Source organism: Nyctereutes procyonoides, unplaced genomic scaffold (genome assembly GCF_905146905.1).
Source record: "Nyctereutes procyonoides isolate TBG_1078 unplaced genomic scaffold, NYPRO_anot_genome, whole genome shotgun sequence".
Taxonomy (NCBI): domain Eukaryota; kingdom Metazoa; phylum Chordata; class Mammalia; order Carnivora; family Canidae; genus Nyctereutes; species Nyctereutes procyonoides.
In genome coordinates, this window is record NW_026575131.1 from 5,150,329 (window position 1) to 5,177,597 (window position 27,269).

Sequence of the window (27,269 nt, forward strand, 5' to 3'; positions counted from 1 at the left end):
TAACATCTGTTAGTTTATTTTTTTAAAAAGGTTCCAATACAAGGCCCCAGAGTAGTGCATGCAAACAATGCCCCTCAAGCTGTCACTGTCAGATGACCAGTACAATCTGCTACCATAGGCTGTAACCTGGTAAAAAGACCAGTTTCTCTCTTTGAGTACCAACACCTAATTATGCCAATATATGTCCAACCTACCACCTGGGTCATGATGACTCGTAAGTATACTTTGAGAAGTATACTCAGAAGTATCCAAACAGCAGACATTGAGCTGCAAGAACAATGAGTAAGTGTCCTTAGTGTATTAGACATGGAAAAATACAAACAAGGCATAAAACAAACAAACAAAAAAACACAACGTCATTTAATGCCTGAATTCCCAAAGTCTCTTCCATACATGATCTAGGTCTAGGGAGATCTCCCAATGCTGTATCGAGAACTTGCTCATTTTCTCTGAGTTGGAGCTGTTTGCTTTGAAGGACTGCAGGAAGAGTGAAATATTCACATGAGGTAAGCACTTGAAGCTGTGGTTGCAATTCATAGGCCATCTTTATTTGCCCTGATGATAACCCATCTCTGTAAATCCAACTTTGTGCCTGTGTGAATTCTGGGAAACGTTAGGGATAGAGAATTCTATCTCCTGTCACACCTATGACTATAGAATACAGCCATGGAAAAATTCATGGAGGAATACATCTATGGAAGAATTCACTTATTCACTTACATCAGAAGGTTTTAGTTTGGTTTAGTATACTCAGTGTTTTTAAGTTTAAAAATAATGTTTCTTATATGTATGGTTCTTAATGCTCTTAGTTACTTACAGATTGCTACCTGGGTTGATTTCAGGAAAAGAGTATATTCAGTAAACTAATCTGAATTGAAATCCCTAGCTAATGAAGAGATACATTCTTGTAAGAAAAGTAATTATGATGGAAAGCAGCATTTAGCTTCTGGAACTACCTGCCTTTTGGTACAGTGTCTTCCTCTTCAATCAGCGAGCAATGAGAGACTAGCAGTAGGAAGCATGCCAGGCAGCCATGAAGCCCTCCGTAACAACCGCAGGAAGGGCACGAGAAGGAAGAAAGACACCTGTAGCAGGCAACACTTTAGATACCTGGTTGCCAACTTTCCAACCACCACACCCACCAGCAAGGCTGGTAACTTGGTTGACACTAGTAAACCACTCATATGCCTTGGTGAACACAACCATGATGCAAAGGGTCCTCCACACACCCTCTACACACTTCCCATTCCCACAACCTTATGCAGGATCTTTTCATTCAGCCCAAAGATCCAACAGATACTAAAGAAATGTGAATAGTGTCAAATATAGACTACCTTTACACCAGTTTTTCCAACATTCTCAAGACCAACAGGGGTCTTCCCAGAAGGTAACAAAACGAATCTCAGCTCTCACACCAGTAACCAGTGAAAAGTATGACCCAGAGTTAGTTAAGGGTATAAAGTGACTAGTGGTCAGTTATTGTTCTTTAATCAAAAAGAATAATTGCAGGAACTCTACCTAGAGCTGAGCACACACGGGTATCATGATGTCCAACATGAGTTAAGGATTATGTTCCTGTAAACCAAAGCACCGGAGCTAAATTAACAATTTCCCTTTTTGCCCATAATTGACAAAGAGTTCAAGTACTGTGGTGCTACTGGAATGATCCTGGGTTGTGCCTCTTCAAACACTCCCATTCCTTAATACTAAACATAGGTAGGAAAACACCTCACAGGTGCCCCAGGTCAGAACAGGATGAATCGAAAGGAAGAGGCTGATCAACTAGCCCTAAAAATTATTTTATCTTCTGACTCAAGGAAGCTTCCACTCCCATGGCAGTGTTCCACAAAAGCTTCCTGACTACCAATCCTAAATTATAGACTGGGCCCTCTGAAAAAGCCCAGATCAGGGTATTTTCACCAAAATTCTAGAGGGAAGTTTCTCTGGGGACAAATTGTTGCATCATTCAGAGGAACATTTGGGTAGAGATTCTTCTCCCAAATACTACTGCCTCCATCAACCAAAAAGGTCACCACTCCTATTTTCTAAACAGCCTGTGGTCAGACCCAGTGACACCCCTGCACTGGAAGTTTAACTTCCTGAAAGAGACAAAAAAGGACTTAAACCGATATGGAAATGCCCTGGTAAAACATCACCCCCCTCCTCCCCTGCTTAAAAAGAGCTGCTAGGCTCTCCTGGGTCTAAACTATTGCCTTCAGGGCAATACCCCCCCCCCCCCTGCTGCACAGGTGTGATGTACCCAGCAGGGCAGAGGAAGCCCCAGGTGAAAGAACCCACAGCCTAATGGGGACAGACTTGTGTCAGACCAGAGTTAGGTTCAGGGGAATCCATCTTGTCTGTCTTGACTAAAGAAAAGTGCCCTATAATACTGCATAAAGACCAAAGACTAGGCAGGAGCAAATGGACCCACGAAGGCTGCCCCACAGAACTGCATTTAGTTATACTCAGGAATGAAAATTTAAAATCCCTTCTACAGGGAAAACCCAATTCAAAAACAAAAAGACAAAACCAAAACCCCCAGGAAGTACAGCAAATGAATGCTGATTCTCCCTGTTCTGGTTCCCCTTTATTATGCAACTATAATGGAAAAGCCTCCAAGTGCACAGCACAAAACAGCCGATTCCCTGCCCTAACCTGTGCACATCTTGTCACCCTCCCTCCTTCCCCATCCAGCTCACCAGCCCCTTCCTGCTCCACAGGCTCCTGCCAGGCCCTGGGCTCAAAGATGCCCTGCCCAGTCAGTGGCGTCAGTCGGTGCCCCCCTTCTGTTTGGCCAGGGTACGCTTCAGCTCCCTCAGGTTCTCTGTCAGCACTTCTACCTCATCCAGGCGGCCACACTGCTTGGCATCAAAAATGTACGCCTTGATGTTATCAATTTGCTGGAGGAGCAGCTCCTCCTCTATGGGCTCCTCACCCTCTGGCCCGCTGTCACTGTCCATCTCAAAGGGGTTGGTACAGGTGGCTTCTTCAAAAGGGTTGCCAGGAACAGGAGGGCTTGAGGGCCTCTGGTGGGGATGCTCATCTTCCTCATCGAAGGGGTTGGGTGCTGGACTGTCTGGGTTAGTGAAGGGATTCCCTGCTACAGCCTCCTCTTCTTCCTCAAAAGGATTGTATTCTTTGAGGCTGCGGGCGGAGGGGCCAAAGGAAGGCTCTGCAGCAGGAGGGCTGCTGGTGCCCTCCGCTGTGGGGCTGGAGGCATCTTCCTCATCAAAGGGGTTTAGGGAGGCCAGCTCATTTTGCTGTAACACGGTGCTCTGGGGGAAGGACTCCTGGCCAAAGGCTGGGGGCCCAGACCACACTCTGACTGGCTCAAGAGCTGACAAGGGCGAAGGGGTCTCCACAGCTGTACTGCTCTGAACTGAGGAAAAGCCTAGATCCAAAGCACAGGTAAGGTGGGTGCGGGGCTCCCTGCCAGGCTCCAGTTGAAAAGGCCTGATTTCTCGGAAGTCCAGAGACCGAGTCCGTGTATGTAGGGATGCGGCCCGGAACTGCTCTCTTTCTCGTTCCCACTCCCGCTCACAAAGCATCTGCAGCTGTTCCCGCTGCAGGTCCTCCTCCTCGGCCTGCCTCCGGGACAGCTCAATAGCCTTCTCTGTCTGCTGCTGGTCATACTCATCCTGTAGCTGCCGTAGGTTCTCCTGCAGCGTGCGCACTTCATCGGTCCGCCCAGCAGCCTTGGCCTGCCTAATAAATGATGTGATGTTGTGGATCTGCTGGAGGAGGGGGTCTGAGTCTTCACTCTGCCCCTGACTTCCTGACAACGGGAGCCAGCCCTCAGCTTTTCTCAGGGAGCAGGTCCCCCTCGAAGGGACACTACCTCCCCGTTGGCCGTATGAGATGCGAGGTCACTCCGCCTTTCCTCAAGCCGTCGCTGGGATTCCAGGACAGCCTGGGGAGACACCAAAGCCAAAGAGAAGAAACACAGTCACCAAGTCACACCACCAGCCACCCCTACAGTCCCGCTGTCCCTGTGCTGATAAGACTCCCTAGGATTAAGGCATCCAACTATTAAGTCAAATCATGTTTTTTGTTTTTTTAGGAAAACAGGAGACAGACTTTCAAAAATAAATTAATGAATAACAGTAAGTTAAGGGATAAGATTTTCTCAATCTTAGATTCACCAGCCACATGCTTGTCTTAAACCTCTGAGGCCCAGTATCAATCATAGACACTAGGATCTCACACAATATTAAATGTACATTATTTTGTTTAGTGTTGGATATTCCAAAGTGTTCTACAAAGAGCTCCTTGATATCTGGGCCCTTCGCAACCTGTGCTATAGGAAGAACCAGCAGCCTCCAGAGTATTCTGGACCAGAGAAAATTGGCATTATCTCTTTAAGACAAAGAGGACTGACCCAGGAAGAAAAATAACTTATCTACAGAGGAGAGGCCAGAAAAGAACAGAAGAGAGATGCAAATCAAACGGCATGAGAAGTTTTGATTTGACTTGATCTCACAGAGAATCCCTTGGGAGCCTGGGGTGGCCTCTGGGTTCAAGAGGCCACCAGTATCCCTGTGTTTCACTTGCCTGTCTCTCCAGGATCCTCTTCCTCTCCATTTCCTGCTTCCTTTTCTTTTTCAGTTCCTCAAACTGTTCTCTGGTTGGCAATGACATTAAACCCAGCAACTTTTCCTGTAGGGAGTCACAGACAATTTTATATTTATATCCTTTCAGAAAGAAGATAAGCCTACATTAATGAAGTCTGTTTGTAAGACTCCATCCGCACTTCCTGCCCCCACTACCCTCCCCTGCTCTACATTTCTCCACAGCACTTTTCACCATCTTATAAACTATATACTTTAGTTGCTTCTTGTCTATGTCCCGCCAGAAAAAAAAACTTTACAAGAACAGGAATGTCTTTTTGCTCCTGGGAGAACATGCAGCACTTAAAACATTGCCTGATACACGGTGGGTACTCACCAAGTGACTGTTGAATACACACTAGTCAAAAGGAGAAAAGGCCTAGTTCTCTACAGTACGGTGTTGGAAAACTAACCCAGCAGGGCTCTGCTAGCTGCCTCTGTCATTGAGCCCCAGAGATGGTTCACTATGGCTCTCCCAAGGGGTGTTCTGAGGCGGAGCCAACTCAGCTCTAACCACCCAGGTTAGTCCACCTGTGAACAATCAGCTGCCTCCTCCCAAGCAATGGCCCAGGAAGAGTCCCTCAGGAGTTTATCCTGAGGAAGAAATGGCATGTATCAGTATGTCTGTCAGGCAGCACTCATACTAGCAAAAAAGCAGGAATCTATCAATACCCAATGAAACTGAATTAAATGAAGGATGGTGCAGAGAAAGTCGTATTCTGCAGCCATTCAAATGGTAGCTGTTTAAACGAAGACCATAAGTGCTCATGATACAAAATTCAGTGTTAAAAAGAGAAGGCATAAATTTGCAAACATGCACTACTCATAACTACTTTATATAAAAAAATCTAAACGGAAAAAAAGAAGAAAATATACCGGGATGATGTGTGACGATATTGGGGACACATGATTAAGAAGTTTTTACTTTTCCTTGTAATCCAGACTTTTCTCTAAATGTGGCATAATTACTTTTTAAAAATAATAAATGTACAAATACAGAACAAGCCATTGGTGAGGTCTGCCTTCTAAGAGGCAGAAAAGCAGGGGAGGCAAGACACTTCTGCCACCATAGGATGGCTTTACCTGCACAAAAAGCGTAGCTGAGTATCTGATCATCTTCTGTAGCCGCAAGGTATTTGGATGTGGTGGAGGGTCCTGGTTCAAGCCTAAGGTTAAGATCTTCTTACTGAATTGAAACAAACACATCAATGTAACAGGTGTTGCCAGTCCCAGAAACAAGAGTGAAATCTCTTAGTTGCCAGGCTTTTGTGCCAGGACCATCCACAGAGAAAGCAAGTTAAAAACTCCACAACACATCCTTGAAGGCAAAGCCTATTTCTTACCATCTGGTTGTACCCAAGGCCCCTGACACAGCACAGGATGTATGACCAACACTCAGCCAAGGAACTGACCACACATCACCCAACTTCATGGGTAAGTAACCTATGCCTGGTTTAATATTCTTGTGTCACTCTCTTAAATTACTTTCGTTTCTTTTTTTTTTTTTAATGGCGGCAGGGCCTGGGGGTTCAGTGAGGAACTCCCTAGGCCCCTAGAGTGGGGTAAAGTGGGAGAAGCAGGAAGCAACCAGCTTTCTCAGGCTGGTACATAAGCAGAAACTGGGCCAGGGGGTTTGTGGACAGTGCTGGGGGCAACAGTGGGCAGCAGGAGGCTGAAGCCACTCCAAGACCCGTATCTTAAAATTCTTTTTATTTTTTTAAATTTTTTAATATATAGTCACAGATAGTCAGTCAGAGAGAGAGAGAGAGAGAGAGAGAGAGAGAGAGAGGCAGAGACATAGGCCGAGGGAGAAGCAGGCTCCATGCACCGGGAGCCCGACGTGGGATTCGATCCCGTGTCTCCAGGATCACACCCTGGGCCAAAGGCAGGCACCAAACCGCTGTGCCACCCAGGGATCCCCATATCTTAAAATTCTTAATAATCCTGACCAGGGACTTGCAATTTCATCTTGCACTAGGGCCCATAAATTATCTTAAGTCAGTCCTGCGCAGACAGATGGACACGGCTTCCTCATCTCAGCTCTCCCTCTGAGAGTATACCTCCCTCTGAGGTATACTTTCTATACCTCAAAAGGGTGATTTAACCCTAACAGTCAGTCCATGGTTAAAAAGCAGCTGCTGACTTGAAGAAAGAATCCAGGTTTCTATCCTGACTCCACCACTTCGCTAGCTGTGGTATACCTTCTTACCTACAAAATAAGGTAATCCTATAGCACTGGCTAACTTTGGTTGAATAAATGAGATGTGGATACAACCAATGGCTGGTACAAAGATGGTGTCAATAATCAGTTCGTATTTCTTTAATAATAATGAACAGTAGTCATCGTAACCAAGTTACTGAGATGCACTGAGTGCCAGAGCTGGCACCTACCTCACAGCCTGCTCCTCACTCATACTCCCTATCACCAGGACTCTGGGTAAGCTCAGGCCTGCCAGCCACCCATGCCCTCAGTGAAATAGCACCTCCTCCACTCAAGGCAGCAAGTCTGACATCACTTAAGACCTTACCTTAAAGCATCTATGAGCTCGTACACTTTCTGCACTTCCACTCGAAGGTCACCGGCATGTTCCAGACTGTAAGTTGTTTCCCCAGCACTAAGGAAAAATCATGGAAATATTCAAGTTTCATCAGGATGCCTGGGAAGTATTGTAGAAAAGGGTTCTAAGGGTTTAGGGCCTTACAAAGGGAGACACAGCTAATTTTCTCCAAGTAGTATATTTCACACTTTTGTATACAATGCAGGACTCATTTTTTTTTTCTAAATATAAGTGCTATAATCAGGGCACCTGGGTAGCTCAGTTGGTTAAGCATCTGCCTTCAGCTCTAGTCACAGGGTCTGGGGATATAGCCCTGTGTTGGGCTCCCTGCTCAGCGGAGAGTCTGCTTCTCCCCTTCCCTCTGCCCCTTATCCCTGATCGTGATCTCTTGCACTCGCTCTCTCGCTCACTCTCTTTCTCAAATAAATATAATCTCAATAAATAAACTAATTAACAAATTAATCAACTGGAAGCTACTTTTAATTTGCAGACACCACAAGAACAGATTTATGCCTAGGCCTTTAAGGACTAGCTCTTAACGCTCATCACCAAAATAAATGCAAATGAATCTCCTTCAGCCTACTTTCCTTAAACAATTTCACTATACCTAGTAAAACATAAAATGGTTTACTAAATAAGTTGGTTACCCTACATCAGAGGAGAAAGCAGCTGGCTGTTCTCGCTCAAAGATTATCCCCAGGGAGAACAGGAACAATGGGAAAGCTGATCGAGGAATCCCCCGGGCCTCATGAACAATTGCTTCCAGGATGAGAAAAGCACTTAAGACTCCAAATTAAGAAGGGAAGAGACACGGGTAACTGCCTAGGGTGGAGCAGGGGACTTCAGGGAAGGCCAGAGGTGACTTCATTCCACTTAACTCAGAGGAACAATAGTAGTTATGTGATCTTAGAACCATTCATTTACAAGTGTGTAGCCCCCATCAGGCCTGAAATGCAAGTGCAATGATGATGGCCTATTTTTATATCCTAACTAGCACATGGCTAAGCTTCATCAGTGCTCACTAAAAAGAAAAACACTTCAGAAAGTCTTGCAGCTGTTAATGCAGCCTCAGCAACAGCCACTCAGCTCCCTTTCTGAGGCAGCACCAATTTACGTTAAATAAGCAGAAAGGGTGGGATCCCTGGGTGGTGCAGCGGTTTGGCGCCTGCCTTTGGCCCAGGGCGCGATCCTGGAGACCCGGGATCGAATCCCACGTCAGGCTCCTGGTGCATGGAGCCTGCTTCTCCCTCTGCCTGTGTCTCTGCCTCTCTCTCTCTCTGTGTGTGTGTGACTATCATAAATAAATAAAAATTTAAAAAAAAATAAGCAGAAAGGGGGAAAAAAAACAGAAAGGACTGACCTGGTTTACCATGTACAAGACAGTACCCACTGGAAAAAACCCTGGTGTGTTCTATAATTGGAGGATCCAATAAGGTGGTTTCATCCTCTTAAAGCTCATAGTTTGCAAAAAGAACATCAGACCAGAACTGGGAATGCTGTACTGTGTCTTGATATCTCCAAGTCATGTGGAAAATAACAAGGTTGACTCAAATCTGAAAGAACCCTCTTGGTCTCGGTCACATTAACCAAATGTATTACCCACAGAGCACCTATCACGTCTGGAGTTATCTACTTCATGATTTGTTCACTTGGTTATGGCCTGTGCTCCCACAGTAATGAAGCTCCAGCAGCAGACATGGTCTTCACTGTTCATTGTTACAGCCCCAGTACCTAAAATAGCACTTGACACATAACTGGTTTTCAATAAATATTCATCAAATGAATAAAGGAGTAAAATGTGCTTAAAGCCATTTTGAGCCAGTTTTTGGAAAACAAGTAGGAGTTAGACATCTGGAAATGTGCTCAGCAATGGTAGTTCCCAGCTGGATGGGGAGGCCCAGTGCCCCACAACTATGTCTGAGGTACAAAACAAGAAAACCAACAGATTAAGGGAGAGGAGGAGGCCCCTGGGTAACATCATGAGGGAAAGTTGAGTGCCAGCTCAGACTGCCAGGAACACAGTTCTCCTTGCTGACATCCAGGAAGAAGATAGTCCTGTTCTAATTTCAAACCAATGGGCAAAGGTGGGAGGAGGGGTATTGATACCAGTAAGTTTCAGGGAAAAGCACATGAGACAGGTGCTTCAAGCCAAGGATTCTCCATTTAAGGGAGGTATATATCAGAATCACTTGAGCTGCTTCTCCCAACCTACTCACAGGGACGCTATATGCTCCACTGATCGAAATTATTGCTCAGTGAACTGCAGGTAGAAAAGAAAATGTGTCCTTTCCTCCTGTTCTTCAGAATCCACGCTCTTGGAATGAAAACAGGAAGAATGGGGTATAGAAGGTGCAAACATTAAAAAAAAAAAAGAAAAGAAAAAAGAAGGTACAAACATAAGAAGAGAGGCCCTAGGACACTAGTGGCTGAGAGGGCTGGAGATTTGGTATCCTTCCCTTATACACCCAGTTGCTAGGATGGAGGAAATAAGGGTAGTCCACAAAAGCTTCCCTACCTCTTTTCTGTTCCCTTCCTACTCTCTTTCCCCTCCCCATAAGCTGGAAAACACTGGGGGAGGGAGCAGGGACTGGAAGAGCCTCAAAGCAAGAGTAGAGGCAGGGAGACATGCAAGAGAAGGGGTATTTTTGCCACAAACCAATGGGGTTTAGCTGATTATATTCTTTAAGTCAGACATTTTTAGACTCATAGCTTAGGAAACTCCTTAAGGATCATGTAAAGGAAAAAGTTCATTTTCTTTTCATGTGAGACTCACATGATAGACTTAGAACATGATCACTGACATCATGAAAAAAGCCAAGCTTTGTGTTTTTTGTTTGTTTTTAAGTAGGCTCCATGCCCAACAATGGGGCTTGAACTCAGAATCCTGAGATTGACAGTCACACACTCTACTAAGTGAGCCAGGCACCCCAAGCTTTGTTTTGTGGGGACACTATTGCCACAGTAAATGGGCCAATAAAAATACAGGTTTGTTCTAAACAAGGCACATCTAATTCCACATGCATCACGACAAAGGTGGTAGGTGGGCAACACAGGCTTAAAACAAAGGCAGATAACCCTCGCTGGGTCCCATAATTGTTTTTCTGCAGGCTGGGAAAAGACTTGCTGCGATCTGATTCTAGTGGTAGCACTTCAAATTCTAGCTCATGTATCATTAACCTACAGAAGGAGCAATGCTCTTAGGAAAGTGTCAGCATAAATTTTCTATAAAGGGCCAGATAATAAACATTTTTAGCTTTTGCAGGCCAGTTATTCTGTCAAAACTATTCACGTCTGCTGCGGTAGCTGTACTAGCAGCTACAATCAAACAACGGGCATAGCTATGCACCAATAAAATTTTATCAAAAAAAAAAGTGGTAAAAACAAGCATTGGCAAGGATATGGAGCAAATGAAACACACGTGCATTGCTAGTGGAAATACAAAGTGGTGCAGTCATCTTGGAAAACAGTCTGGCAGTTCCTCAAAAAGTTTAAAACCTAGTTACCACATGACCCAGCGACTCCACGCTTAGATATATACCCAATAAAATGGTATGTCCACAAAAAAACTTGTACATAAATATGCACTGAAGCATTATTTGGACAAACCTAACTGTTCATCAACAAAGTAATGGATACACAAAGTATGGTCTACCATACCACGGATCTGCACAAATGGATGTGCTGCCAAAGGAGTGAATCTTGAAAACACTATATTGTGTGGAAGAAGCCAAACACAAATGATCGTGTATTTATGTGAAATGTCCCAAATAGGCAAATCCATACACAGAAAGCAGACCAGTGGTTGCTAGGAAGACAGGAATACATAGTGACTACTAATGGGGGTGGGGTGTCTCTGGATGATGAAAATGTTTAGAATTAAGACAGAAATGACTATTGTATGCCTTTGTGAAGAATTACTGACTTGTACATGTTAAAAGGGCATGTAAATTACTAATCATTAATTTTTTGGTGTGTAAATTAGCTCTCAGTTAAAAAAGAAACCGATAACAGGCTAGATTCGGCCTGTGGGCTGAAGACTGCCAACCCCTGCTCTAAAGAAATGCCTGCTCTAAGCCCGGATACCTCAGTGCCAGCCTGCAAGAGCATCTCCTTAGGCCAGCACACGAAGCACACTGTCCCTGCTCACCTCCAGATGCTGCACTCGGCAGTGGTGCCTGTATCCCAGGCCCTGCCCAAACCTGCTCCACCAGAACTAGGGTCACCTGAACATGGCTACCTAGGACTATAACATGTGCCACACAGAAATACAGACATGAAAGGAGCCCTCGGGTGGCTCAGTGGTTGAGCATCTGCCTTTGGCTCAGGTAGTGATCTGGGGGTCCTGGGATTGTCCTATATCAGGCTCCCCACAAGGAGCCTGCTTTTCCCTCTGCTTATGTCTCTGCCCCTCTGTGTCTCTCATGAATAAATAAATAAAATTTTAAAAAAAGAAGAGGGCAGCCTCGGTGGCACAGCAGTTTAGCGCCGCCTGCAGCCTAGGGCATGATCCTGGAGACCCTGGATTGAGTCCTACGTCAGGCTCCCTGCATGGTGCCTGCTTCTCCCTCTGCCTGTGTCTCTGAGCCTCTCTCTCTCTCTCTCTCTCTCTGTGTGTGTGTGTCTCTATGAATAGATAAATAAATAATCTTAAAAAAAAAGAAAAGAAAAGAAAAGAAAAGAAAAGAAAAGAAAGAAAGAAAGAAAGAAAGAAAGAAAGAAAGAAAGAAAGAAAGAAATACAGACATGACAAAGATTCTCCAGAGTTGGTCATAGAAGAAAAGCACAGTCAGAATTAAGGTTTTCATTTTTACTACTGATGAGCTGTGCTAAAGTGCCAGCCAACAGTCATCACTGAATTAGAAAAACAGAAGAATAGCTTACTTTAGTGATGCTGCCATCTTGATGTATTCAGGAGCTTTTTGGTCAACTTTCTCCATGCAGAGTCGTAATTTCTAAGAACAAAAAAGAGGTGAATAGTATCTTCAAGGTAGAGAAGAGTTATGCTGCATGAAAAGAGGTGTAATTTAAAATGTAGTTTTCAGGGCACCTGGCTGGCTCAGTCAGTAGAGCATTGACTTAATCTCAGGGTTGTGAGTTCAAGCCCCAAACTGGATATGGAGTTTACTTTAAAAAATTGTTTCTTTAAATGTAGTTTTAAGAACGGAAATATGCATATTTTTTGTTTGTTTTTATTGTTGTTATCAATTTCCTGATTTACAGACAGCCCTTAAAAGCAGTAAATCTTGCAAGAAGGAAAGAAAGTGAGTACAGCAGAACTTTTGACAGGATGTTTTTGCAGGGAGCAAGACCTTCCAGATATAAGCAATGCATTTACAGGGCAGAGGAAAGGAATTGGTGGCTACATTCTTTCTCTGCCAGATGATAAAAGATACTAGCAAAAGGCATTGCCAGGGCTTACTTCAAAAATGAAGGAAGGAAAAAGCATGGTGGCTATTTAAAAAAAAAAAAATGAGTTATCAGGTCATGAACTCCGACAGCTACATCTGCAGCTCAGGGCAGGGTTTCATTAATTCCATTTTAGTGGTATCTTCATGGTGATTCCAGAAATACAGCCATTATGATCCACAGATCTGCTAACAGTGACCATTCACAGTGATCAGTAGACCAATATACAGACGGTCTGTGACTTACAATGGTTAGACTTTGTGATTTTTCAACTTACAATGGTGTAAAAGTAATAGATATTCAGTAGAAACTGTATTTGGAATTTCAAATTTGGATCTTTTCCCAGGATAGTGACATGCAATACGACACTCTCCCATGGTGCTGGGCAGTGGTGGCAGCCCCAGCTCCAGGTCAGCCACATGATCAGAGTCAACAACCGATACCCTTAAACCATTCTGTACTCATACATTCTGGTTTTCACTTTCAATACAGTATTCAGTAAGTTTCATGATATACTCAGGACTTTATCATCAAACAGATCTGTTAGAGGATTTTGTCCAACTGCAGGCTAACGTTAAGTGTTCCCAGCATGATTAGGGTAGGCCAGGCTACACTATGATCTTTGGTGTGTTTGGTGTATTAAATGCACTTTCGACTTCTGATATTTTCAACTCAGGGTGGCTTTATCAGGACATGGCCCTTGTAAGTAGAAGGCCTGTGTGCTCTTTTGCTTGGGGTTCTATACCAGCTGCTCCTCCACCAGGCTGATCTCCTCCTCCCCACCTCCCATCACTTGCCTATGAAGCTGGCTAATCCTTCTCAGACTGCAGGTCCCCCTTGGCATTGGGAGATTAAGGCAGACTCACTCCCTGTCTAACTCTGAATCCCGTTTTTGCACCACCCTATGTTCTTCTCAAAGTATGCACCTACCGAATGTGTTCTGGGATTGCTGGTGTAATGAGAGCTGAGGCATCTGAATGGACTCAAAAGGAGAAGCTCTATGCTCTTGGGCAGTCACTCAAACCTATAAAGCCTAAAGCTCCTAAATGAGTTTTAGAGGACTCTTCTGGTCCACTGTTTACTATCTGCTTCAGCTTCTGCTCTCATCCTGTCCAGATTGCATGGCAACTTTCCTTCTTCCTCTTGCCGCTGGGCCACCAAAGTCTCCAACCTCCTGCTTTCAAGTGGACAAGGAGGGGTGAAGAAACAAGGTTGCTGCAACACACCCAGGATGACTCTGTGAATCACCCAGATCCCTAGCTAGAAACCATACCATGGCCCATGGCCCTTTAGCAGAAACTAAAAATGATTCAAAGGAACAACTTCCCAAAGCATTCTCCAAAATGTGCACAAATCTTTATCTCAATCAGGCCCAGGACCACACACAGTGAGTCACCTCATAGAGCTTTACAATGTCGGGGGTGTGCTCCTTCTCATCAATCTGCTGCTCTCTCTTGAGCAGTGTGTCCTTGCAGTGTGTACAGCAGCGGATCCGGTCATCATCCTTCTCATCCAGGACGGAGCTTACACTGCTCACACTGCTGATACTACCCCGGCGGGAGCCATGGACACTGTTGGGTGACTGGCTGGGGCTGGTGTGGGTGCTCAGGGAATCTTTGCTGGCACTGGTGAGCTTGTCTGTAAAGCACAACACAGAACAGGCGGCAGTGAGCCCATAGCCTCCAATCACCGCACTGCTCACAACAAACGGGAGGCCACAGGTGTTGACGCAGGCTCTGTCTTTGGCCAAGAAGCACCACACCTCTGCCTTCCTGGAGGTCAGGCTCTGTGGTGGGAGAGACTCCTACAGACAGCCAGGAAAGAACCAGACAACCTAGGAAGGTCTCTCTTTGAGGCTCCAAGGCCCATTTCTAACCTGACCCAACACAATCCACATCTCAGACTTTCCCACTCCCAAACATCTGACTCCTACCCCTTCCAAAGCTCAGCTCAAATGGTACATCCTTCAGGAAGCCCTACTCTATTCCTTGAGGCAAAAACAATATACCCTTCCTTTTTTTTTTTTTTTTTTTTTTGTAATATACCCTTCCTGTTAGGTCCTACCATGTCACTCCCTGGAAGCACTTTCCACTTTTCTCCCTGAATGAGAGTTCTATATACCCAAAGTTGCTCTATGAACCTGCGTCTCTGGGAGTATAGGAACTGTCTTATTCAACAGGGTTGATTTATCCAACAGGGCTACCCCACAGCAGCTGCCCAGGAAATGTTGGTTAATTAGCGCAAGACAAGAAATGCGAATAGTGTCTCAAAAACATAGCTTATGAAGTCTCAGGTGAGACCAAAAGTCAGTCTCAAAAAAAAAGGGAAGTATCAAGGTAATGTGTGTTACATGCAGAGTCAGAATTCCCCAGGGTTAAAAAACCACCCCAAATATTCCAGAACTGGCCCAAAGTCCATGAAATCATCTTTATCAACTTTTTACCAGCTGAGACTCAAAGTTCTAGACCCTCTGGTTCCACCTAACCTTGTAGGCACCATCCCCAAAATTCTCAAACATGTCCTCTACACTCCCCCAACTACTCTATTTGCTCATCTAACCATCCCCTGGGGCCCTTCCACAGCTTTGCTCCTGCTCCACACTCTACCCAGGATCCCTCTTGCCCTACCTCTTTGCAATCGTAGTTGTCTTTTTTTTTTTTTGAAGATTTTATTTATTTGTCAGAGAGAGAGAGAGAGGCACAAGCAGGGGGAACAGCAGGCAAAGGGAGAAGCAGACCCCCTACTGAGCAAGGAGCCTGATGTGGGACTTGATCCCATGAGCTGGGTTCATGACTTGAGCCAAAGGTAGATGCTTAACCAACTGAGCCACCCAGGCATTCCAATCCTGGTTGTCTTTTAAGGCTCTTCTCACAAATCACCTCCCAAACCTAGGCATCCATGCTCTCAATCCCCCCAGCACTCAGTGTCTCTCATCTTATGATGTTACAGTCTGTTCTATATGACAATAAACTGACTTTTATCTCAAAGGAAAGGACTAGCCTGTTACTCATTTCTTTTTTCAGATTTTTATTTATTTATTCATGAGAGACACCGAGAAAGAGGCAGAGACACAACCAGAGGGAGAAGCAGGCTCCCCTCAAGGAGCCCAATGGGGGACTTGATCCCAGGACCCCAGGATCACACCCCGAGCTGAAGGCAGACACTCAACTGCTGAGCCATGCTGGCATCCCTGCTGCTCATTTCTTAAGACTCTGTTATAATATCCTCAAAAGTCTCAGCTGCCACTTCCAAGCACAGCTGACAACGATCTGGTCAGCTCTCCTGCGTATCTGACGCAACTTCTCTCATAGTGCTTATCTCTTTATAAAGCCATAATATGTTTCTAGGTCTGTATCCTCGGCTAGATGCTAGACCCTTTGGGAGAATGAATAATGCCTTATAAACCAGAGGTGGGCAAACATGACCTATAAACCAAGTCCAGCTTGCTTTTATATGGCCCCTGAACTAAGTATGATTTTTAAAAGGTTATTTATTTAAATACGTTTATTTTAAAAGGTTTTAAAAAAGATTTTAAAAAAATTTTAAGATTTTATTTATTTATTCATGAGAGACACATAGAGAGAGAAAGAGAGAGAGGCAGAGACACAGGCAGAGGGAGAAGCAGGCCCCATGCAGGGAGCCTGACGTGGGACCTGATCCCAGGTCTCCAGGATCAGGCCCTGGGCTGAAGGCAGCGCTAAACCGCTGAGCCACCCAGGCTGCCCTTAAAAAAATAATTTTAAAAGATCATTTAAAGGGGATCCCTGGGTGGCTGAGCGGTTTAGTGCCTCCCTTCAGCCCAGGGCATGATCCTGGAGTCCCGGGATGGAGTCCCACGTCAGGCTCCCTACATGGAGCCTGCTTCTCCCTCTGCCTGTGTCTCTGCCTCTATGTCTCTCATGAATAAATAAATAAAATCTTTAAATATATAAATAAATAATCATTTAAAAAAAGAAGAAATGTCACAGAGACCACTGTAGCCCATAAAGCTTAAATATTTACTATCTGATCTTTTACAGAAAAAATTTGCCTGCCCTTATTATCTACCACTGTATCCCTGGACCCTAGCATCATGCCTGGCCTATAGCAGGCTTCATGGAATCAACAAATGAATGGATGAAGATCCCATGGGAAAGTTACTTAAACAAAAACATTCAAAAGATCACCTGGTGGTGATTAGCAAACAAGCTAGTCACAAGAATAGATCAGGATCCACACCCCCACCTCCATGTTACCTACTTGCAAAAGGGAGGCTGATGAGCTCCATACACTTCTTGCACATAATTGACCCGCAGAGCCGGCAGTGGTGGCGGCGGTTACGGATGCTGAACTTATTCCCGCAGTCTGGACAGAAAGGGACATCCTGGTCATTGACCCAAGGCACCACGGACTTTTCTATTGCTTTGGGAAGAACAAAACAAAAATCAAACAAACAGAAAACCTAGCCATTTTAGAAAGAGGCTTGGTCAGGGACAAAGATAATTAGAATGAATGTGAGCAAAATTCTAGAGTTACCTCGTATCTTAGCAGACTCAGTATTCGTCCTGTCAAATGCAGTGAGCTGACAAGGAGAAAACAGTGCCAAATGGAATTAAACAGGTGATGTATACATATTCCACAGGCAAGAAGCATCAAGCAAAAATTCTCACATCTTCATTTCTCAAGTATCATCTCATCCCCAACCCCGCAAATTCACATTGGACAGAGTATTAGCTTCTCATCTAGAGGGCAGTTCCCTTCCCCATGATCTGATTTCAATCCCTCTATTGTCAGTTCTCCATTTAAGCAATAACCAGGGGTAGGCAAGGATATGGTGGGTGTGGCTAAATGAGCAATGGGGAACTCCCGACTCTCCACAGTCCTCATGGACAATGAAACTGGCCACATATTTCTACTCTACACTTGCAATTGCTACCATGCCCACCATACAATCCAGATTATACACAATAAGCATTTCTAGGGTCAAAGTACAACAGAGTGATTGTAGGTGTTAAAAGACACACTCTGATACCACAGGATGAGAAGGCTCAGTCCAGATGTTCCCATACTGAATGCTGGCCTGGCTGAGTACTCCTCACAGACCTTGTTACCAGCTTCTGTTTGTTATCGATATCACACACTATGCCCCCACTGCATGACTATACTTTAGACACCTAAAAGAGGAAATAACCTGAAGGTAGAAAGGTTTTCTGGCAGCCAAGGGGGCGTCAGAGAAAGGATAAGGCAATCTGGATATGTGGCAAGTCTATCAACATGGGCCATCTCCTACAGTAAAACAGGCCCAGGCTAGAACTGTCAATCATGTCCTCTGCACCTAAGTGGGCTTGAGGTGGGGCATTTCTCTGCCAGTGTCAAATATATACAACACACATAATAAACACTGCAGAAATATTTTTTTCTCCTAGAAAATTTATACTTGTAGCAAAAAAAAAAAGTTTTAAAACAAAATTTACCTTCTCTAACCTGATTATTAATTTATTGACTTCAACAACATAGTGGTCAATTCTAGCAGCTCGGTGTTTTTTGAAGTCAGAAAGATGGCTTCTTACAGCACCTAGAAGGACAGGAAATGAGATAAATAACATGTCATTTCTCTGAGGGAGTCCCTCTCCCTTGCTGTTTATCCTCAACGAATTTTATTTTTTTAAAGATGACCTTGTATTTTTAAGATTGTACTTTATTTATTTGAGAAAGAAACAGAGAGCTCAAGCGTGGGGAGGAACAGAGGGAGAGGGGGACAGAATCCCAAGCAGACTGTGCTGAGCACGGACCCCAACATGGGGCACAATCCCAGGTCTTGGAGATCATGATCTGAGCCTAAACCAAGAAATAGACACTTAACCAACAGAGCTACCCAGGCACTCAGGTATGACCATAGATCTTAACTTTTAAAATTTGCCATCCATTTAACCTTCCACAATTGTGACTTCCTCAACAAACTGAGGAATTTAATTCTGGCAATCACGAAACAGACTATTAAAAAACTGGTAAGAATTCACATGCCTGAAATTTCTCCTTTATGTTTCAAATTGACTTTTTTTTTTTAAGATTGTATTTATTTATTCATAACACAGAGAGGCAGAGACATAGGCAGAGGGAGAAGCAGGCTCCATGCAGGGAATCTGAGGTGGGACTCAATCCCATGTCTCCAGGATCAGGCCCAGCTGAAGGCAGCGCTAAACTGCTGAGCCACTGGGGCTGCCCTGAATATTTCTTAAATTTTATTATTACTATTATTATTATTTTTTAATAATAGTCCTGCATCAGGCTCCCCACAGGGAGCTTCTGAAGTCAGCTCTCCCTCTGCCTATGTCTCTGCCTCTCTTTTTCTCTATGTCTCTCATGAATAGTAATAATAATAATAATAATAATAATAAACCTTATAAGGAAATCATTATTTATCCTTCTCCCTCTGCCTATGTCTCTGCCTCTCTTTTTCTCTATGTCTCTCATGAATAGTAATAATAATAATAATAAACCTTATAAGGAAATCATTATTTATCCATTGCACAGACAGAAAATACATTAAATTTTGTTACCATTCAACAGTTAAAGGACATGTAAAATGAGTTAGTTCAACTTCATGTGGCATTTTTGGTAACAGTTCTGTTGAGAGGGATCCCTGGGTGGCGCAGCGGTTTGGCGCCTGCCTTTGGCTCAGGGCGCGATCCTGGAGACCCGGGATCGAATCCCATATCGGGCTCCCGGTGCATGGAGCCTGCTTCTCCCTCTGCCTGTGTCTCTGCCTCTCTCTCTCTCTCTCTGTGTGTGTGACTATCATAAATAAATAAATTTTAAAAAAAATTAAAAAAAAAAACAAAAAACAGTTCTGTTGAGATATTATTCACACATACAATTCACTATTTGAAGCATACAAATTCCATGGTTTTTAGCATATTGAGTTGTACAACCATCACCAAAATAAATTTTAGAACATTTTCATTACCCCAAAAAGATAATTATTTTGAAAGTCAGTAGGTGGTACCATGATTATGTGTTTCAGAAAATTAAGTTGCACAAATCAGTATTCTCTTGCTGGGCAGGTAACATCCTACATTAGAGGAAATAACCCAGTCAATGGAGCCTCTACCTGGGCTGATGTCAAACACTTGGATTCCTACCTCAGTTCCATAGTTTCTTAGCTATTTAACTCTGAATAAAATCTTTTTAAAATATTTTTTTTTATAAAAGATTTTGTTTATTTGACAGAGAGAGAGCACAAGCAGAGTAAGCTGTAGGCAGAGGGAGAAGCATGCTCCCCACTGAGCAGGGAGCCCGATTTGTGGCTCCAGCCCGGGGTCATGGATCATGACCTGAGCCAAAGGCAGATGCTTAATTGACTGAGCCATCCAGGCCTCAGATTTATTTATTTTAGAAAGATAGAATAAGCATGTGAGTAGAGGGAGGGGCAGAAGGAGAGAATCTTCAAGCAAACTCCCACTGAGCGTGGAGCCCAACAAGGGGCTCCGCCTCACAACCCAAGTGAGATCATTACCTGAGCAGCAACCACATAGCGGGGCGGAGCGGGGGATAACACTTAACTGACTGAGCCATCCAGGCACCTCTCCCCACTCCACTTTTTTTTTTTTCTCAGCTAACTCTTAAAACAATGAACACAATGATGTTCAAACATTTGCTAAATGAATGAACAGAATTTCTTACCTAGTTCCTGGGGTTCCCACATGTATGGGTCAACCCCTCCATAACTGAAAGACTCGTATCCTTGTGTCCCTGATTCTACTCGGTCATCTCCTTCTCGTTTCAACAGCCTGTTCTTGGCTTTCTTAGCCTTCTGCACAAGACCTTGAAAAATGAAGCAAACACAATGAATCCATAAAATCTACTAAAAAGTCAAGAGAAATCTCAAAACGCAAGAGTTGATGAAATGACTACACTTTATATAAAAAATTTTATATCTCAAGTAAATTCCAATAGTAAGTCCACAACCGCTGAATTACAAATACCACAGAGCAACCCATTCACTGGTTACTAAGTTGGTTTATGCAGCGATTATAGAGCTAAATTACTGCTCGTTGCCAAATTTAAGAGCCCAATTAAAGAATTAAAATCTATTTCAATGAGGGGACCGAGGTAACAGAAATGTTTTTTTCTAGATCTTAACTGGGGAGATAATCACATGGGTATATACAGTTTTTAAAACTCACTGAACTGTAGATGTAAAAACTTAAGTGTAAACTATATTTCAATTAAAATAAAGGTTTTTTTAAATTAAATTCTACAATATTAACTTACTTTATGCTCTCATGAGTAAATACTTCTTGTTTACTTCCAGGAGAGAATTCAACCAAATGTGCATCCCTGGGCTAGTGTTTCCCATAATGCTTAGCTATACATAGAGTTCTTCCCCCACTCACTTACTGAATGAATGCATGTATGAGGACACTGATAAAAAGCTTCAAGAAACAGGTATAACAGCTACAACATAACACAAAAGGAACCAGACTTGGTAAGAAGAGAAAATGAATGTTTCCTGGATTGATTCTTTGCATGTACCAGGCACAAAAAAAAGTGCTTTCAAAAAATCAGGCCAATGCATGCTCACATTATGAAGCAGGTAGTATCCCTACTTATAAATGAGGACATGACAAAAAGAGAGGAAAACCTTGGTGCACCCCAGATCACAAGAGCTTATAAGGCAGCAGGGCTGCAAGTGGAAACCTTATCTGTTTAAAATAAGAACCCCAGTTCTCCTCAGCCAGCATGATTCAAAAACTATGCCTCTACAGAACAGGGTTTTTCTGCTATCTGTGCTGAGGTAAGAAGACCTGCTGTTAAAAAGGAACAACAGTCAACTTATGGGGGGAAATTCTTGATTATAAGTTGCTTTCATTAAGGCTCTTAAATCTTAGGTGATATCTCCTTCTCCCTCTAGAATCTAGTAGGAAATATCAGACTTAATACAAAATACAATTCTTTTAGATTTAATAGATCAATACTTTATGGAGTTCCCACAATTCTGAAGTGCTCTATCATCTGAATAACATTAAAAACACTACCACAGCTTTCCAAAAACCTAGGGAAATGTCGATATGGAAGGACTGGCAGGCAGAGGGGGGGAGACTGTAAAGCTTATAGATATGGCTGTGTTAGACAGTCAAGCCAATAGCCACTCTGAGATGGCTTTCTTCCACTGGAAAAATAAGGTCCACTAGGACTAATGGACACCATCTAAAATACGTTCAAGTAATGTCTCAACATGGGAGAGAAAACTGCCTGAGGTAAACAAAGGGTTAGCAGACAGGAAACCGGTTAGCAATCACTAATTCATTTCTGCAAACAAGACTAAACTGTGTCAAGTTAAACAGGCAGTACATGCCATTTAACCACTTTATGAGGACAGAAGAATACTCTGGCAACCTTCTCAGGTGTAGCACTTCAAGAGGCGGCCAATGAAGAACAATCCCATAAGAACAACAAAACACAGAGTAGAAGCCACAGTTAATTTCCAACCATCCTTTCTTATACTTACCGTACAGGCGCTAAACTAAAGATGAACCAGGGCTGAGGCCCAAATTCGCTCACCACCTACTAATGACAAGTTTATATTTTCTTTCTTAAACTGCCTCCAAAACCTGATACCAAGGTTTGCTCTTTTGGCTTTAACATTTCACTTGACAAAACCAGCAATGTCATGAAATTTTTAAGAACCAAAAGACCAAATGAAGAGATGATCTGCTTTTTAAAGGACTTTTCAAAAATCTTTGCTGTCAGTCTTTAAAACTTTACTTTCCTGATTCAGAAACACAGAAAACTCCCACACAAACAAGACTTCCTTCCTGACTAAACAAATGATCATTAGACTAAAGGAATCCTTAACTCAATTTCTTAGTTCTTTTGAGGTAGAGGGAAAACAGAGGGAAAAACAGAAGAGAATTCTTACAAATTTCTTTCACAACTCATAAAATTCCTCCTCTTTTATTCTCTAAGTGGATTCCCATACGATTATTCCCTAAGTAACCTTAAACATTTTTCCTCTAAGAAATAAATCACCACAAGAAGCTGAAGATACTGTCTAACCTCTGTACCCACTAGCATCAAAGTCTTAGTGACATCACAGTATGTGACTCAGTTCAGCGGACACTCAGAATGGACACTCATTAAAGATCACGGAGGCCTTTCAGCTGTCCAAGAAACCTAGATGATCAGTTTGTTTGCATTCTAGCTGCAGGATAAGACATGATTGGAACACAGAGTCTGGTATCACCAGTGATGCCAAGCAGAAAGAGCAGCACTAGACTCAGAGATGACAGAGGAGCTGGGGTCCAGGTTTAGCTCTGGCAATTCCCATGTGACCTTGGATAAGTCATTCAACATCCCTGAGCCTCACTTTTTCTCTGAAGAATGAAATCAACCACATCCCTGCGGAGTTGCTGTGAAAATCAAAAGAAATAATGATTATGAAGGAACTCTGAAAACTGTAAAATGCAAATTTTTTTGCCTCCTAATAGTTATGGCTCTCCTTCAGCCTCTACAGACAGAAGCCACGTCATTTATCAAAGCTCAGGATTTTGAAATATGTGACTTTGCCATGTTTCTGGACAGAGGTTATAAATGTTAATGCTTTCAACAATATTTTCTGAACTGAAAAGTGAGATATGGAGTAGGACTATTTGATTGCAGGGGGCATGTGACTCACATGTGTGGAGGCCAAATTCCACTCAGAAATACATGATCATTCTCACCCAACACAGAATTGTGAATACACACATCCAGACCTTTTTATTCTCACTGCCTTCAGAAATGCTGCCAGCTGGGAGAAGCAGGCAAAAGTGAGTTCCAGAGTAGTGGCATCATCTTTAGGAGTTAGAATCTAAAGTTTTGGAAATGAACGCTATGTATAGTTAAAACTCCTTTGAAAAAATGCTTTCTGCAACTCTCCACAATTTGAGGCCTAGGAAGCTCAAAAAACAAGTTTAAATTTTGGGGTTGTTTCTCCTTGCTTTTCTACTATGGCCTTCCTTTTTCTGGGCTGCAGAGGACAAGGTATAAGTGAAGAAGAAGAATAGCAGGAAGGCTTGAATTTGTGACAGGGAAATGGGTGTACAATTTCCACCTTCAGAGCAAAGGAGAGGAGTTCCATTCCAAATTCTTCACAAGGCTGACAATTAGATAATTCAATGTAGCAAGAGGCAGGAAAGCATAATAATTACATTTACTAGGTTCAAAGTCATGCCCTGCCTCACTGTGTGACTTCAGGCAACTTACCTAACTTCTCTGTGACTAGTACCCTCATCAGTAAAATGGGTCTCACAGTCTAATAGTTACTGTGAGAATTAAATGAAGTTCATTCATGGGAAGACTGAACAATGCCTGGCACATGGTAAGCATAAGATAGATATATGTTCACTGCTATAATATTATTTACTATCGTTTATCATGTTCTGGTGGCATCACGGAAGTTAATGAAACCATCCCATGAGTTAAAGCTCCCACTGACAGAATAGGATAAGCAAAAAATTCTCGCCTCTTACTTTTAATTTGCCCTTTGACATCACGGTCTTCCCCAGAGTGCTCTTCCTCATAATGTGACTGAAGCTGATAGAAAGATTGCAGGTTCTTCAGGCACAAAGGGCAAAGGAAGCCCTCCCTCACTTCCCCAGGGTCATCCAGAGAAGCCATAGCAATGTCCCTCTCAACCCCTGTCAGGCAAGGGCCTCATGCCAAGAGTCAGCTTGATTCCTCCACAAGGGACCAGGGATCTCACAGCATTAGCTTAACCAAGCAGCACACAGATGATGGGGAAGTGGTATCATGGCCCTGGTTGAGGTTTCCTCTTTGGAAGTAGGAGAAGCCCTGAAACAGGAAAGAAGAAGGGGCAAAAAAGAAAAAAAAAAAAAGCCAGTTTAGGCAAATTAGCAGCAATTGAGAATTTTCTTTGTTCTCTTGGCAGTTCAACAAGATTACTTAATGTTTGTTCAGTGCAAGTTTGAGAACACAAAACTGCTTTCTCAAATCCTTACACCAAAACACAAAACCTTCCAAGTATTGAGAACATCACTGAACAATGGCAACTCAATGAAGTAGGGAGTAGATTACTGAAGATAAGAAAATTCAACTTCAAAAGCCGACACAGCAGCCCGGGTGGCTCAGTGGCTTAGCACGGCCTTCAGCCCAGGGCGTGATCCTAGAGACCAGGGATCGAGTCCCACGTCGGGCTCCCTCCTTGGAGCCTGCTTCTGTCTCTGCCTCTCTCTCTCTGTCTCTCATGAATAAATAAATAAAATCTTAAAAAAAAAAAAAAAAAGGGATCCCTGGGTGGCGCAGCGGTTTGGCGCCTGCCTTTGGCCCAGGGCGCGATCCTGGAGACCCGGGATCGAATCCCACATCGGGCTCCCGGTGCATGGAGCCTGCTTCTCCCTCTGCCTGTGTCTCTGCCTCTCTCTCTCTCTCTGTGACTATCGTAAATAAATAAATAAAAAACCTTTAAAAAAAAAAAAAAACAGACACAACACCAAAGCAGTTATCTAACATTCGCTCCAATTGGTCCAACTTCATAATTTGCATGCCATTTTAGCCACTGAGGAAATGTTCGAAGTACTTACCAACACAGAAATTTTGACTGTTTATCTTGGTCTTTATTCAACCACATATACTGAGCTCTTACACCTATGCCAAAAATGCAAAGAGAAAAAGAAATAGTGTCTGCCCTAAAAAACAAACAAAAAAGATCCCAATCCTAGTCTAAGGAGGAGCATTAGAAAACCAGTGGTAAAAAGAAAAATCTACTTTGTGTTTTATATTTGTAGAGTGTTTTCTCTACAATGAACTTACTGGACTTTATAAGCCAATGAAGGACAGCCGAACAGCAAGCCTAATGCTCTCACTGCTTCAAAAACAGAAGGATTTGGTGCTTGAACAATTCAGGGCTTAATAAGTTACATTTTCACTTTTATTGGGCCATGGCAAAGTCACTTCCAAAGTCACCTCAGAAAAACTCCCGATCACAGGGAGAATCCAGACAAAACCATTCCACAAAAGCAGAGAAATTTCTCCCCAAGACCCTGAGGTCACAAACTACAGTACAGAGTAAGAGGAAATACATGACCCTCAGCTTTATTTTTTTTTTAATTTTTTTTAAAATTTTTATTTATTTATGATAGTCACAGAGAGAGAGAGGCAGAGACACAGGCAGAGGGAGAAGCAGGCTCCATGCACCGGGAGCCTGACGTGGGATTCGATCCCAGGTCTCCAGGATCGCGCCCTGGGCCAAAGGCAGGCGCCAAACCGCTGCGCTACCCAGGGATCCCGACCCTCAGCTTTAGATGGAGCTGCTTGGAGGGCCTGTGAGGAGGGGAGGGATTGCCTGGTCCTCAAATCTGAGGGTAGCTGTGACCCAGAAAATAAACAAATGAAACACTGGGCCCCTGTTCTTTTCCCTCTAAGAAACCCTGTGACTATAGACACACGGATCTCAGTCCCTTGCCCAGGCAGTCACTGAAATAGTAGCCCCAGTTCCCTCCCCAGCCAGTGGTGCCTCGGATGCCGCCCCCTTCCTTCTCCTGCACTCACCCCAATGACCACGAATCACACCTCCCCCACCTACACACACATTCTTCACCTCTCAACCCAACCTTACTTCCTCGAGGAAATGCCTCTTACTTGAGGCATTCCCCCATGGGACAGCTCCTGCCCTTCCCTCGGGGCACTTATAGCCACGTATAATCACAAATACCTAAAATAACTAAGTATATAAGACTCTAGGCTTGGGGATCCCCGGATGGCTCAGCGGTTTAGCGCCGCCTTCAGCCCAGGGCGTGACCCCGGGGTCCCAGGATCGGGTTCCACGTCGGGCTCCCTGCACGGAGCCTGCTTCTCCCTCGGCCTGTGTCTCTGCCTCTCTCTCTCTCTCTGTGTCTCTCAGGAATAAGTAAATAAAAATCTTAAAAAAAAAAAAAAAAAGGCTCTAGGCTCTGTAAGGGCAGAGACTGTGCGTTTTCCCCACCACCTTACCCCCAGGGTCTAGCACAGTCCCCGGCACCTTCCACGAAGAAACGCAAGAGAGCCTCATGAATGAATGAGTGATAATGTCGGTCCTAAAGTCACGTAACCAGACACACCACCAACCAAAGAACTCTACTGCAAGCCACCAAGCCGGCCCCCACGACCACGACGTCCGCGAGCCCCTCACATCCTGCGCATCCCGGAATTCTCCTGCCAGCACGAACGCTGCCGCCACCGCCGCAGGCCCCGCGCGGCCGCAGTCGCGCCAACAGCCTGGAGCGCACCCGACGCCCCGCGTGGATCCTGCAGGACCGCGCACACGCCGCAGGCACACGCCACAACAGGAAGACTCGAGCCAGCGGCCGACGCGACTTCTCACGTCGCGGAGACGCCACGCCAAGCGCCACGAACAGCTCCACGCGAGCCGGGAGCACGCCCCGCTCACCACACAGGCAGGCAGAGCGCCGCAGTCGCGAGCACACGGGGCGAAGCTCTCGGCCCGACAGCCGCAGCTCCCCCCGCGCACGGCACACCCACCACCACCGCACACACTCCACGCCCGCCCGGCCCGCCCGCCTGTTCCTCGGCGGGGCCGCGCTCCCGCCCCTCCGGCCCTGCCCGGCCCTCTGTACCCGGCCGCGCTCCCACCGCCACGCAGGCCCGTGGGGTCCTCCGGCCCGGGCTCTGGGCCTCCGCGGTCCCTCACTCCGCCGCGGCCGCCATCTCCATCGACTGC

General features: G+C 44.3%; 1 protein-coding gene across 1 annotated transcript; it reads right to left on the bottom strand.

Moving 5' to 3' along the window:
* RBSN (rabenosyn, RAB effector) lies at positions 1 to 27,269 on the bottom strand. Its single transcript, XM_055343922.1, is given in 13 exon segments — positions 1 to 3,808; positions 3,811 to 3,910; positions 4,552 to 4,656; positions 5,691 to 5,793; positions 7,136 to 7,222; positions 12,047 to 12,117; positions 13,968 to 14,209; positions 16,811 to 16,972; positions 17,087 to 17,132; positions 18,025 to 18,125; positions 20,234 to 20,374; positions 24,064 to 24,385; positions 27,166 to 27,269. Coding segments are annotated over 12 exon segments (2,346 nt in total). The 5' UTR covers positions 24,212 to 24,385; positions 27,166 to 27,269; the 3' UTR covers positions 1 to 2,768.